This window comes from Arvicanthis niloticus, chromosome 9, assembly GCF_011762505.2.
Source record: "Arvicanthis niloticus isolate mArvNil1 chromosome 9, mArvNil1.pat.X, whole genome shotgun sequence".
Classification (NCBI taxonomy): Eukaryota; Metazoa; Chordata; class Mammalia; order Rodentia; family Muridae; genus Arvicanthis; species Arvicanthis niloticus.
The window spans coordinates 13,466,955-13,480,708 of NC_047666.1; the positions used below are offsets into that span (position 1 = coordinate 13,466,955).

The 13,754-nt window shown below is 48.4% G+C and overlaps 1 protein-coding gene across 2 annotated transcripts in view; it reads right to left on the reverse strand.

Moving 5' to 3' along the window:
* Tcf7l1 (transcription factor 7 like 1) overlaps positions 1-11,962 on the reverse strand; it is a 156,237-nt gene extending 144,275 nt beyond the window's left edge. The window contains exons 1-3 of one of the 2 annotated variants that reach the window (XM_034511966.2): positions 11,441-11,962; positions 11,293-11,356; positions 10,942-11,069 (exon numbers count right to left, since the gene is read on the reverse strand). In XM_034511966.2, coding sequence (XP_034367857.1) covers positions 10,942-11,069; positions 11,293-11,356; positions 11,441-11,683 — 435 coding nt within the window. In that variant the 5' untranslated portion in view covers positions 11,684-11,962. The remainder of the gene's footprint in view (positions 1-10,941; positions 11,070-11,292; positions 11,357-11,440) is intronic. The other variant, XM_034511967.2, reaches the window with a different exon arrangement.
* Between the last annotated feature and the right edge of the window lie 1,792 nt (positions 11,963-13,754).

Consider the following 13,754-nt stretch of genomic DNA (forward strand, 5'->3'; position numbering starts at 1 on the left):
ATAATCCACCACAGCCTGACACTGAACCCCTCTTAGACCCAGGAAGTGTCTTCTTCCTCTTTAAACATCCTAGTCAACAGTAGCTATTACAATTTTGTTTTGTTTTGTTTTGTTTTGTTTTTTTGAGACAGGGTTTCTCCGTGTAGGCCCACCTGTCTTGGAACTCTCTCTGTAGATCAGGCTGGCCTGGAACCTGCCTCTGCTTTCAGAGTTCATGCTAGTACCATCACTGCCCCAGCTACAATGTTTTGTTTTGATTTGTTTTGTGATGGAGCTGAGATTGAACCCAGGACCTTGAGCATGCTGGGCAAGCACTCTCCCATAGAGCTACATCTGCTGCATTCCTCTTTTTGTTTTTGTTTTTTTTGTTGTTGTTAAGTTCATGTTTTGTTTTTAAGTCTCTCTCTCTCTCTCTCTCTCTCTCTCTCTCTCTCTCTCTCTCTCTCTCTCTGTGTGTGTGTGTGTGTCTTTCTGTGTCTCTCTCTGTCTGTCTCTCTGTCTCTCTGTCTGTCTCTCTCTCTGTGTGCATGTGCACATGTGGAAGTCTGAGGACAGCTTTCAGAATTAGTTTTCCCCTTCCACCTTCTTGAAGCAGGACCTCTCTTACTGTTCCTGTGACGGCATACTGGCTAACTGAACCTCAAACTTCCTGGGTATTTCTCCTGTCTCAGCCTCCCATCCCTCTGTAGGAACACTGGGATTACAGATGCATACTACTGCCTCGGACTTTTTACTTGGGTTGTGTTGATCCAACTCAGGCATCTAATTTGCAGGCAAACACAATGCTGGTCAGTGGACAGAGTCTATCTCAGCCCCTCCCGGTAAGCCAGAGACCAAGCCAGAGACCGAATTATCTGGGAACCCCTCTGTGAGGATGAGCCTCTCCCACTGCAAAGCAGGGCCAGGATGGTCATTCCCTGACAGGCATATCAATACGCAAACACTGAGGCTGGAAAACATTAATAGAAGCGCAAAGTGTTTTCGTTTGACAGTGAAACACTCCCACCAGAGCGTTCCTCTACATTACCCCACTTAGAAAACAGTTTAAGAAGATGTATAATTAGAAAACGCAGAGCCTGGAGAGATGGCTCAGCTGTTAAGAGCACTGACTGCTCTAGCAGAGGGCCTGGGTTCAATTCCCAGCAACCACATGGGCAGCTCACAACAGTCTGTAACTCCAGCTCCAGGGGATCCAATGCACTCGCTCACACAGACATGCATGCAGGGAAAACACCTGCATCAATAAAAATAAATAATTTCAAAAGAATGCAACCACATTTAATTGACACAACACAAGAATGCTCACAGACATAAGAAAGTAGCGCTGGTCCGCAGTAGGAAGTAGTCAACAGGCTAGGTCAACAGATGTAGGCAGATTAAAAGGAATACAGAGCACAGAAGCAGCAATTAACACCGTCTCTGGGGCTGTAGCTAGACCTGCTTGAAGACTCCAACCACCCACAGAAGTGAGATGGATCCTGCAGGCCAGCTTCTTTAATCCTAGCACTTGGAAAGCAGAAACAGGTGGATCTCCATGAGTTCAAAGCCAACTTGGTTCTACATAGAGAGTTTCAGGCTAAGCAGAGCTATAGTGACACCATGTTGTCTCAGCCAATGGCGTCTGAGAGAAAGGAATAGGAGGTTGCTCACGTAGGTACCATTTCTTTAACTTTTGCTCCAAATGGCGCCTTCACTTTTTTTTTTTTTTTTTTTTTTTTTTTTTTTTTTTTTTTTTTGGTCTACTTTTCCTTGGGGGGAAACTGCAGTCTCCGGGAACCAGGCCCCTCCCCTCCCCTCAAGGCTCTACTAGCTCCCGGAATCCAGGCTCCATCTCTGCAGCTTCCTGGAGGATAAGGTGATTATCCTGTCAGTTCCCCTAGGAGCTCACTGTGGGAAGAGTTCTAACTAGAACACTGAAGGTGGCTACAGGGCTACTTTTTCTTTAAAAAAACAAAACAAAAAAAACCCTTGATATTTAAATATTTGTGTTGCCATGTGTGGGTGCTCTATTTTAAATACAGAAGCATTTTGTGGTGCACTATCTCTGGGGTATGTCTCCCTGTGGCAGAGGGTGACATTCCAGTGACATGATTCCAGTCGTGTGTCTATTCATTCGCCTCTAACTGTTTGCTCTAGGCAGGTCAATAGTCACCTGTGCTTACTCACTATGGCTAACACATCTGGACTTGTAAATTGATCTCATGTGCACACTGCTCACTCCTTGTGTATTCCTTTCTCATCTTCAGATCCACCTCTCTCTTTCCACACATTTCCTGAAGTTGATTCTACCAGTCCTGGCTCCATTCACCTTAAGGGATCTAAGATCCTTAACCTCACTGAAGTTCAGGACGAGGTGGGTCTTGTCTTTAATCCTAGTACTCAGAAGTAAGAGGCAGGCATATCTTTGAGTTCAAGGCCAGCCTGGTCTACAGATGGAGTTTCAGGACATCCAGGCTGTCACACAGAGAAACTCTGTTCGGAAAACTAGAAACAAACAAACAAACAAACAAAAAGCTTTGGTGCCTTGCATCTGTCCAGTCTTCAACTTCAAAGGAAACCCCAAGTTCTATCAACGGTAACTCAATAACAATCTTCCCCTGGTGGTGTGGCCTTCAAGGAGACCACCTACTGTGTGGTTTAAAAAGTAGAGGCAAAAATGCTGAACCTGGGGGCCTGAGAGACTCTCAGCCTTGGTTGACAGTGCTTCCTGCTCTTCCAGAGGAACCAAGCTCCATGTTCACCTCCGCGCCCAACACATTACCACCGCCTTTAACTCCAGCTCTAAGAAGTTTAACACCCTCCTCCTAAACTCCTCTGGCACCTGCACATACATGGCATTCACATAGACACACATACATAAAATAAACAAATTAAACCACATTAATATTTTTTTTTAAAAAAAAAAAATGAAACTTCATGATTTCTAGTTTCCAACCATAACACACACATAGAAAGACACCCATATCTCTGCTGGGAGTCCTAAAATAATCACTGTGTAAATATCCAGTACCTATTTCTTTAATAATTAATTGGCGCTGTAATAGTCCGTCATAGAGACAGACACAAGGCTGGTGGTTTATTTGGGCAGTGCATAACGAAAGCAAGGGACTTAACCAAGCATTTTTATAAAAGGCACCGTAAGGAAACACTGTGTTCATGCTTGGTTTCTCGGGGCTTGGTTTGTTAAGCCAACCATACTATAATCCATACTTCACGGAAAGCAGGAAGGCTTCCTCTTCTCAGGCTCCTCCAAGCCAAAGACACACCTGCGTGCACTTCCGACCCTCACTGACTTCAACAAGGAGAAAGCAGTCTCCAGGTTCCAAATGTCAGTAGATAATGGCTTTTTCCGCAGGTGGTGAAGTCCCTGGGCAGCAGGTTAAAGGTTACTGACCCCACGGCAGCAAAGTCCTGGTCGGATGGCTTCCAGACACAGACTTACTCACTGCTGACTAGACAAGGGATGTGCCCGGTGCTTGTTTGTAAGGCTGACCTAAGCCTACCCCATCTTGACCAGAGCTGATAGTCATATCAGAATTTCGAAGAGGGACAGTGATTCCAGGCTTGTGTGTCACGAGGAGAAAGGATAAAGGTCCGGACTTTGGACCCAACCAAGTTCAAATCCTGGTGCTCGAAATGGCCAATACTGTGGTCTTGTATGACACACTTGACCTCCAGAAGTCTGTTTGCACAGGAGCAGAATGGGATTAACAAGTACCTACTTCCTACTGGGTCAGAAACTATGAAAAACACTGAGATTTTAGTAGCTATTGCCAAGTGCTTCCCACTTGGGAGGGTGAGATTGTTTATACCCTCTCAAGAAGAGCCCTTTCCTACACATTTACCAGCAATGAAGTATCAGGACAAATGGTTTTTGGCATTTATTTGTTTGTGACTTTGAGGGTGGGGTTTTGAGACTGGGGAGATGGCCCAGTGGTTAAAAGCACTGGCTGCTCTTGTAGAGAACCTGGGATCAATTCCCAGCATCCACACCCACAACCATCTGTTTAACTCCAGTCCCAGAGGACCTGATGCCCTCTTCTGGCCTCTACAGGCACTGCACACACATGGCGCACAGCCCTACATGCACTTATACACATTAAAAAAAATCAAGAAATTAAAAGTCGCCGGGCAGTGGTGGCGCACGCCTTTAATCCCAGCACTTGGAAGGAAAGGCAGGTAGATTTCTGAGTTTGAGGCCAGCCTGGCCTACAGAGTGAGTTCCAGGACAGCCAGGGCTACACAGAGAAACCCTGTCTCAAAAAACAAAACAAAAAGTTTTAGTGTAATAGCAGATGTGTTCATCTTACCTTAGAGAAAATTTTCAGAGATTGATTTGCAGCATGTGTGGAACAATAATAATAAAATAAAATATTAAAATAAATAAATAAATAAATAAATAAATAAAGGTCAACTGAATTCTAGGATCCCCCCTGCAGTCAAATCTCCCTTGACTTTACAGAGTTTCCAAAGGCCAGCCAGGGACTGGTTCGATGAGATTAAGAACATTTTGCTACTCCGGCAGAGGACAAATTTGTTCCTGGCACCCATGTTGGACTGGTCCTGACCTCCGCTCTACTATGGGAGGGACTGTCACGTCTGATCTCTGTGGACAGACATCTGCAGTCATGTGCACACATACATGTATTTAGAACTAAGATAAATTTTGTTTTTGTTTTTTTTTTTTTTTTTTTTTTTTTGGAAAAGTCCATCTGGCTGTGCAGTGCAAGACTCACCCTGACGTCTATCAAGGCCATCTCTGCGTTTTTTCTGCATCCTCATCTCCGGGTTGAACTGGTCTGTAAAACTGGGAGGATGCCCACAAAGGGCATCTGCCATCTTCTCCCACAAACAAGCTCCATCCCAGCATCCTCAACACTTTCTACTGTAGCCTGTAGACAGTAGCTCTACCCATCCCACCTCCTCCACAGCCAGGCTTCCTCAATGGGTTGACTAAAGCCTGTGTTTCCTGTGTCTGTCAGGTAACCCTAGGTAGAAAGTGTGACACTGGAGAGATGGCTTAGCACTTTCAAGCACTGGCTGCTTTTTCTGGGTTTGATTCCCAGCACATTCATGATGGCTTACAAACAACTGTTAGCTCCAGTCCCAAGGGACCCACTTCTGAACTTCCAGGGTACCGGACATGCACGTGGTGCACCTACATACAAGCAAGTAAAACATCCATACACATAAAAATAAATCTTTAAAAAAAAAAAAAGATAAGAAAGAAATAAAATGAAGTGTGGAAGATACAGCATTTCTTTCCGTTTCAGGCCGCTCACAGCCCCTTCCCGGCGAGATGCTGGTCAGTGACTGCCCTTCTCTCTTCTCCCACACTCTTCCCTCTTCTCTGGAAACATCCCCATGAACCGTTGTTTCTTCCTACACCAAATAGTTCCTCCTGACTAGAGTCTCTCACAGCCTGTTTGAGCTCTGATGTTGCCAAACTGTTTGGAGAACTTTTGCCCAGTGCCTGGTCAGCAAAGACAGAAGGACAGTGTCCCACCTGCTGAAGTAATTTCCCAACTTATCCAGGCTCAGACACCAGCAGTGAACTGTGACAGCAACTACCAAAGCCATCTGGGTACTGCACCTCCTTCCTCTCACACTCCACCTTTCTGTCCCCTGACATGCAAGTCCTTTCTCCTGGGCCTGGCTCCGGTGAGTCTCCTCCACAGTCTCCCTCCTTCCTGCCCTCATCATCTCGGTAAGAGGGGTAGAAGGTATATAAGTCACACTATTTTGTTGTAACTTTTTTTGTGTTGCTGGAACCGGAACCCAGGGCCTCAAGGACAGGCCCATCCTTAGCCCTTGGTATAACTTGCTGTCTCTTGAGTAAGAACAGATTTCTTTCTTAGCATTCAAGGCTTAACATGCCTCTAAAATGGAGTAAGTTCTAATACAACCATGGATTTTTCTCGCTCCTTGTGTTTGGTTTTCCTGGCTTCTATCTCAGGATCACAATGAAGATCATAAGTAAATACACCAAGGATATTTAAATTTTTTTATAATTCACAAAAGTCACTTTGAACTAAAACAAGCTGGTCATGGTAGCTCATGCCTCAGCACTCAGAAGGCTGAGGCAGGATAACTGTCTTGAGTTTGAGGATAGACTAGTTTTAGACCAACTAGAGCTACATTACAAGAAACTGCTGTCCCCATACCCCACCCCCCAACTCCACCCCTGCACAAACAACAGCTGCAGCAGCAGCAGCAACAACAAAGTTAAGTTCCAAGGACTAGTTTAAAGTTACCTCCTCCACTGGCCTTTCTTGAAACACCCTAATGCAGAACGATTTCTCCAAATTTCTAATTCTAAAAAGCGCCTCGTTACTATTTCCTAGCTCAAGTTTTGCATCTTTTTAGGCAAAAGATCTGGCCGAATGCATCTTGTGTCCCAGGCCCTTAGCACTGTCCAGGAGAAGCACCCAACACACGTAGGACTAAGACGTCAAGGAGTTACAGGTTAATCTTGAGTATCCCCAGTGTAGAGATGGAAGTCATGTTCCAGCAGAACTATGAGTGCAACCTTCTCATGACAGAAGGTTTCCAGGAAGCTGCTCATTTTCATCCCACAATTCCATTGGTTAACATTTCAAGCCTGTAGGCTGGAGGGATGGCACAGTGGTTAAAAGCACTGGCTACTGCCGGGCAGTGGTGGCACACGCCTTTAATCACAGCACTTGGAAGGCAGAGGCAGGTAGATTTCTGAGTTCGAGGCCAGCCTGGTCTACAGAATGAGGTCCAGGACAGCCAGGGCTACACAGAGAAACCCTGTCTCGAAACCCCTCCCCCAAATAAATAAATAAATAAAAGCACTGGCTGCTTACAGAGGACCTAGGTTCCATTCCCAGCACCCACATGGTGGCTCACAACCATCGGTACCTCCAGCTCTCAGAGATCTGAGAGCATTGCACATACATGGTACATGTGTGTGTGAACATGTATATGGTATATGTGAGTGTGTACTTGTAAGCGTCAGGTTGCCTTCTCCTTGAGAAGTCCTAGAAATCAGATCAACGGAGAATGAGGGTAAGCCACAGGTTTCTAAAATTATAACAAGGTTCAGATATTCCCTGCCAGATCCACCTACGCAAAGACAAGTCTGACAGGACTCAAGCCCACCTCAGAGCTTAAAACCAAGTGTCACCCCAGCAATCCGAGTGCCAACATTTCAGTAACACAAGCAGGGCACTCCCGACAGCCCACTCTATTCAAAAAGCCCTCATTAAACTCAAGAGTTATATTTAGCAAAAATGGAACCGAAGTTATATTTAGATGAAATGACTTAAAAGAATTTTACCAAAAACAGCATGTTTAGACTGATCTGCAAAAGGAAAAAAAAAAAAAAGGTTTTAGATTGGCTAGATGGCTCAGTGAGTAAAGGCGCCTGCTGCCAAGCCTACTGACCTAAGTTTGATCCCCAGGCCCCACGTGGTAGGAGGGAGCTGACTCCCACATTGTCCTGACAAGGTACATGCCCCCCCCCCAATTAATACATGAAATATAACAAAGTATGAATCATTTTTAAAAATAGAGGATAGGTTTTCCTTGGTTGTTACATAATTTCCCCAAGACAGCCTCCTGTGCATGCTCAGAGATTTCTGTTTGTCTGGAGGAACAGGAGGTCGCATGCTGGGAGGTTGGCAGTCCTGGGAAGCACACTATAGAAGACTTGCATGTCAGCACACTTAAAGCCCAGGACGGTTTCACAGAGAAGTGACCTGGACAGCCTGACAAAGCAGCGGGCTTCAGGATAGGGAATCCCACACATCATGCACACGCAGCGTCTCCCCCAGATATGATTAACATTCACACTACAGTCACAAATGCTCTGTCAGTGCGAAGCTGTCTTGCAGAACCGCATCCAATACTGTCGATTTGAGTCTTCTCTACCTAAAACGGTATTTTTTTTTTTTTTCCTGACATCCACTTTATTTTGTTTGTTTTTGTTTTGGAGACAGGCTTTTCCTAGGTAGGCCAGGCTGTCCTCAGACTTGCAACGATCCTCCTGTCTGAGTCTTTGGTATTCTGGGATTATCAGCAAGTGCCACCCTGTGTGGCTTAATTTACATTTTTTAAAGCAAAATTGTAGTCAAGAATTTCACAGTAGTCTTGTAAACCTGCAAACTCTCCTCTAGAATAAAGGGATAGTCAGAGCATGGTGGCTTATGCCTGTGATATCATAATAGAATCCAAGCAGTTCAGGGCTAGCCTGGTCTATATAGCAAGTTCTAGGTCAGCAAGGACTACACAGTGAGACCTTATCTTATGTTTCCAAGTACAAAGTGTGTTCCCTTCTCCACAAGCTTCAGGTTCCCCAGGGAGCTTGAAAGAGAAGCACACTCATAGTGACACATCTGTAAACCTAGCAAGAGGCTAATCCTCCTTAAACAGGAGGATCCAAGTTCAAGGCCAGCCTGGACTATATAATGAGACTGTCTTGAAATTTGTCCCTTAGCCCAGGGTAAGGTGACCTCTCCCCTAAAGAGTCTCAGGAAGAGACCATTTCCTAGCATCGCAGTGAAAGGAGAATAGTAAGAGAGGAGATGACCCATGGAGAAAGACAGCCTGAGTACCCTGAGTCCCAGCTGCCAAGCAGCAGAGATGCCAGTGGTGAGTGCTTTGGGCCTCCTGCCTGCAAGGCCGAAGGTCCATAAATGACTCAAAAACACTGCAGGCAGCATCTACTTTGACTTCTAGTTTTGCTATGTCCAGAAATCTAGAACAGCCGAGAAATGGTATCCCCCAGTTCTATGCTTATAGGCCTAAAACAAGAAAGCTTACAGTTGAATAATTTAAAGGAGAAACAACACGACCTAGGAGGCAAGAGACAGGTAGAATCATGTAAGTCCAAGAATCTTCTTCCAGCCTACCATCTCCTGCCTTATCCCTCAACCATCTACTTCACTGGGAAACGGCAGAAGTCCAACTTTGCCTGGATGACCACTCGTGTCTGTCCCATGAAAATCATATTAACTATATTGATATGATCATTGAGAAAGAATAATAATTTCAACCATATAGTCCAAACAAATGCTTAAATAGGTCCTAACCTACTCTGCTTATTGCTCATGCAGCTTTAGGATAGCGTCAAACTAGAAACTTTCGCACTACAACTGTGAACTTTGTAACTGTGCAGGGCAGCATGTGAGAAACACCAAACACCGAGGAAGCTGAACTTACCATTTTAAGCCAATTCCCCAAGGAGATAAGATACAGGCATGGGGGTGAGATGGGAGTCAAAGTCCCCAGGCCAGTGGGCTAAGAGGTGGGTGTGGAATGCCAGCGAGATGGCTCTGTGGGTAAAGGCACTGGCCAGCCAAATCTGATGACCTGCGTTGGATCATGGGAACTTCCAGGGTAGAAGAGAATCCGACTGACTACCAAAGGCTGTCCTCTGACCTCCACGGAGGTACTAACCCCGGCATAAGTCTCATACACACCCTGGCGCGCGTGCACACACACACACACAGATATGGGAACTCCCTGCATCTGCATGAAGGGAAAGCTAAGGGTGGTCCCCAACATTTGCACACACCTTCACCTTGAAAGAGGAAAAGCAAAGCCCCAGAGCAATATCCATTTTCAATAGGATTTCTTGTGGTACCCTAAAGTGTAGCAGGCCCAAAACTGTGAGGATCTTTCTCCATCCCAAGGCAAAGGCAAGCGTACTGGGTGTGGTTCTATGTCCCTCTTCATCCATCAGAACTTCCCCCAATCCCAAAACCAGTGAAGAACACACACACACACACACACACACACACACACACACACACACACTACACGAACTGTGGAAGCTATTCTCCTCCACCAAGTAAGGGCCCGAAAAGACAGCAGGAACCACCTATTCAGCGCCCAGATCAACCATGATCTTGCGTATAATCATATTTAAGATGAACGTTTATTCGAGCTTAGTTCCCTCAGGGATGCACTCCTGAGGAGTCAACATGCCAGACATAGCCCAGCAGGGAGAATGAACCAACCAACTCTGAAAAGCTCTGTGCGAGGCAGAGGTGACGAGCAAGCCACCACACTGCAGGAGGGTGTGCACCGAGGATCTACCATCCAACCCAGTATCAGCACAGGAAACTTGGGTGTGGAGTAGCGGCTCAAAGGCCTGGCCAGCCCCGAACTGCACCCCTCATTTCGCAGGGGAGAGAGGCGGGAGCTCCGAGCTGGAGAAGGGTGAAGGAATCCGCCCTCATTTGCACATTGTCTGGGGCCGGGTCAATTTGCTTAATCACCGCTCTAAACGCCAGGCACACAGCACACAATGCGCTCCCATTAACAGGTTTAAAGTGTCGCAGCGCTCGCTTTAAATGAGAAAAGCTCGCAACAAAAGGGGAAAAAGCCAAGTAAGAATGCCTTGGGTCGCCCTCCAAACCATCTCAGAGGAGTTTAAAACCCTGAGTTCTGCAGAAAAATTGAGGCCCTGGTGTGAGGATTGGGGTGGGTCGTAAATAATCCACACAAAATAAGGAGTTTGTACAGCTCACAACAGCCCAGGGGACCCGCAGGTCAGAGGACATCTCAAGACAGGATCCTCCAGGCCATTACCCAACTTTCCCCCTTGCCAAGGGGAAAGCTGACCAATCTCCAGGAAGAAAAGCGAGACACCCCCCCCCCCCAACACATACCCCCACCTCCAAAGGCAGGCACAAATCCAAGTTTTTCTTTGGTAGAAGCAAGGAATTTGGGAGGCTGGGAGGACCCACCAGGCCGCAATCTCCCAAAGGCGAGAAGTTAAAAGAACTTTACTTTCATCCCGTTACTGGCCAAAGCAGTCTCATACTAGGCCGCCACAGGGGAGTTTAACTCCGCAAACAAGTTCGGCCCAGGATCGGCTCAGGCAGGAGGCCCCATCCCCCACACCACGGACGAGCCTAGGGGCGCATCCCGCCGGGCCACCGGTCCGGGGACAGCCGGACTGACACTTACGGTGCGCGCTCCACCAGGAGACAGGGGTCCATTGGAGAGGTATGGGCTGCTCAGGTCTGGAATCATCAGGAAGGGGTACCCAGGGTACGCAGGTCCCTTAAAGAAAGCGCCATCCTGGGGCCTTCTCACTGCGGACAAAACCAAAGTGGAGTGAGGTCAGGGGTCCCCCAGACAGAGCAGCTATCTGGAGCTCGGGGCGGGAATTTGGAACCCAAGCGCCCCTCGAGTGAGCCCCAGGGTGGCTGCTCCAGCGATGGGAGGAGAGCAGGGGCTCCGCCACCCGGGCCATGGAGACCCGTATGGCCAATCGCTGATGGCCGGAGAGTGGAGACTGACGGAGAAGGCACTTACCTTCGGCGAAATAGTCGCGCGGCTTCTGGAAAGCGTCCCGGGCGGGCTGCGGGCGCCTCTCCGCCTGTGGAGGAGACACAAAGGCGAGGGCGGGTGAGCGGGAGCGGGACCCGGGTCCCCCAGGGGCTGACCCTAGGAATCCCTTTACCTCGGAGTCCGAGCTACTGCTCTGATTCTCCGATTCGTTGACCAGGGACGACTTGACCTCATCCAGATCCCTCTGCGCCGAAGCGCTGTCGCTGCTCGGCTCTTGCTCTTCGCCCCCCTCGTCCTGGAAGGGGATCAGCTCGTCGTTCGCTCCGAGGTCGTCCCCTCCACTGGTTGCCCCGGCTCCGGAACCACCGCCTCCCCCGCCGGCGCCGCCACCGCGGCCACCACCGAGCTGGGGCATGGTGGGGCCACGGGCCGGGGCCGCTGCGTTCTGAGCCCCGCGCCCTGCCTGGCCCGGCCCGGCGCCCCTCCCTCCCTCACGCTGGCCCGGCTCCGATCGTTTGGCCGCTGCAGCGACAAAGTTTTGACAGGGCGTGGCTCCGTGGGAAGCGGGCCCAGCACCGCCCAGCCGGGGCAAGAGACACTCGGCTCCGGATCGTCCCGCAGCACGGAGCCTAGGGCTCCCCAACTAGCCGCCGCCACCGGCGCTGCCTGCTCGGCCGGGGCGTCCCAGCGCCTGGCCCGCCGGGGAGGGGCGATGGGGAAGGAGGGAGGGACCGCCCGGCGGGGCAGGGGGGCCGGAGGGAGGAGCCCCGGCTGCAAGCTGACACCCGCGCCTCGCGGAACCAGGCGAACTGCAGCGCGCGCACGCACACTCGCATTCACACTCGCGTCCTTTTCGCTCGCACCTTCCGGGGACTGCAACTCCCCTCCTCGTGCTACCACCCTACCCCTCGAACTTATTCAGATCCCCTCCATTGAACTCCATGGCTACCCTGGGAAGTCCTCGCACCCTCCCGCTAAGCCAGAGAGTCTGGCCAGCACTCCTTCACATCCCCTAACTTTCTTTGCAAACAACCCCCAGAACTCCGCGCGGGTTCCCACTCAGCTCCCAGCTCACTGGTAGGCACCACTGCCCCCTGCGGGAAAGCTGAGGACTCGCAGATCCGCCGAGCACAACCACTCAGCCTGCGGTTCCACAGAGTGCAGGATCCCATCAGCCCTTCTACTCGGCCGGATTTTGTGACTCTTCGAAACAAGCTGAGCGTTTCATTTCCTATGGTGTTCCTACTCATTCCTGACCCCAAACTGTGTTTTCGATCACTTCCTCTCAGTAAGGAACTACTGGAATCTTGACGATCTCTCTCTCTCTCTAAAGCTGGAGAAGACGTGTGAAATCCAACACACACTGTCTTGGATTCAGACGGGATTTTAACTGTATTGATTTCAAGAGGAAATTATCACCCAGAACTCCCAAAGGAAGCACCATAAGCAAATTACCTAACCAGCTATGGAACAGACTTGAGAGAGAGCATTTGAAGGCTAACAAGATGGCTCAGCAGGTACTTGCCATCAAGACCTGTGTCCTCAATTCCATGTCCGGAACCCACATGGTGGAAGTAGAGAACAGACCCCCTTCCAGTTGTCCTCTAGCTTCTACACGTGGACATGCCACATGCACCCTCACAAGTTAAGTACCATTTAAAACATGAAGATGGTAGAGTGTGTATTTAGGACTCATGAGGTCCTGTGTTCAATCCTCAAGACTAGATAGACTCACATATCCACAGTTACCTAGGGAAGGGGGAAGTCACCCCACTTGGAGTCATCTACCATGCGGACTTTGTGGACGATTTAAAATTTAAAATCAGGCCAGGCCAGGAAGAGGTAGCCAGGCAGTGGTGGCACACGTCTTTAATCCCAGCACTTGGGAGGCAGAAGCAGGCGGATTTCTGAGTTCGAGGCCAGCCTGGTCTACAGAGTGAGTTCCAGAACAGCCAGGGCTACACAGAGAAACCCTGTCTCGAAAAACCAAAAAAAAAAAAAAAAAAAAAAAAAAAAAAAAAAAAAAAAAAAAAAAAATTAAAATCAGTCTAGAAAGACAGTATGAGGGTATTTTTAAATGTTTTAAACACAACTCAAAGCCAGGTACGGTGGCCTGTACCTTTAATCCCAAAACCTGGGAGAAGAGGCAGAGGCAGGTGAATCTCTGTGAGTTTGAAGCAGCCTGATCTACACAGTGAGGTATAAGACAACCAGGACTGCCTAGTGAGACCCCCTGCCTTTAAAAGCAAGCCAGCAAACAAGCAAGCAGACCACAATTTACACATGAGGTGTTTTCTAGATTGTACAAAGTTACAGCTTTAAGAAGGGGGTGATGAAGCAAGCTACTGTTCATCTGCATTGTTCTTCCAACAGCACCCACAGCAAGGAGCTGGGCAGGCTGAGACCCAGCTTATGAGAGAGAATGAGTTTAACAAAGACCAAGATTAGTACATATAGCTTTCATTGTTTCATTTAAAAACATTTTA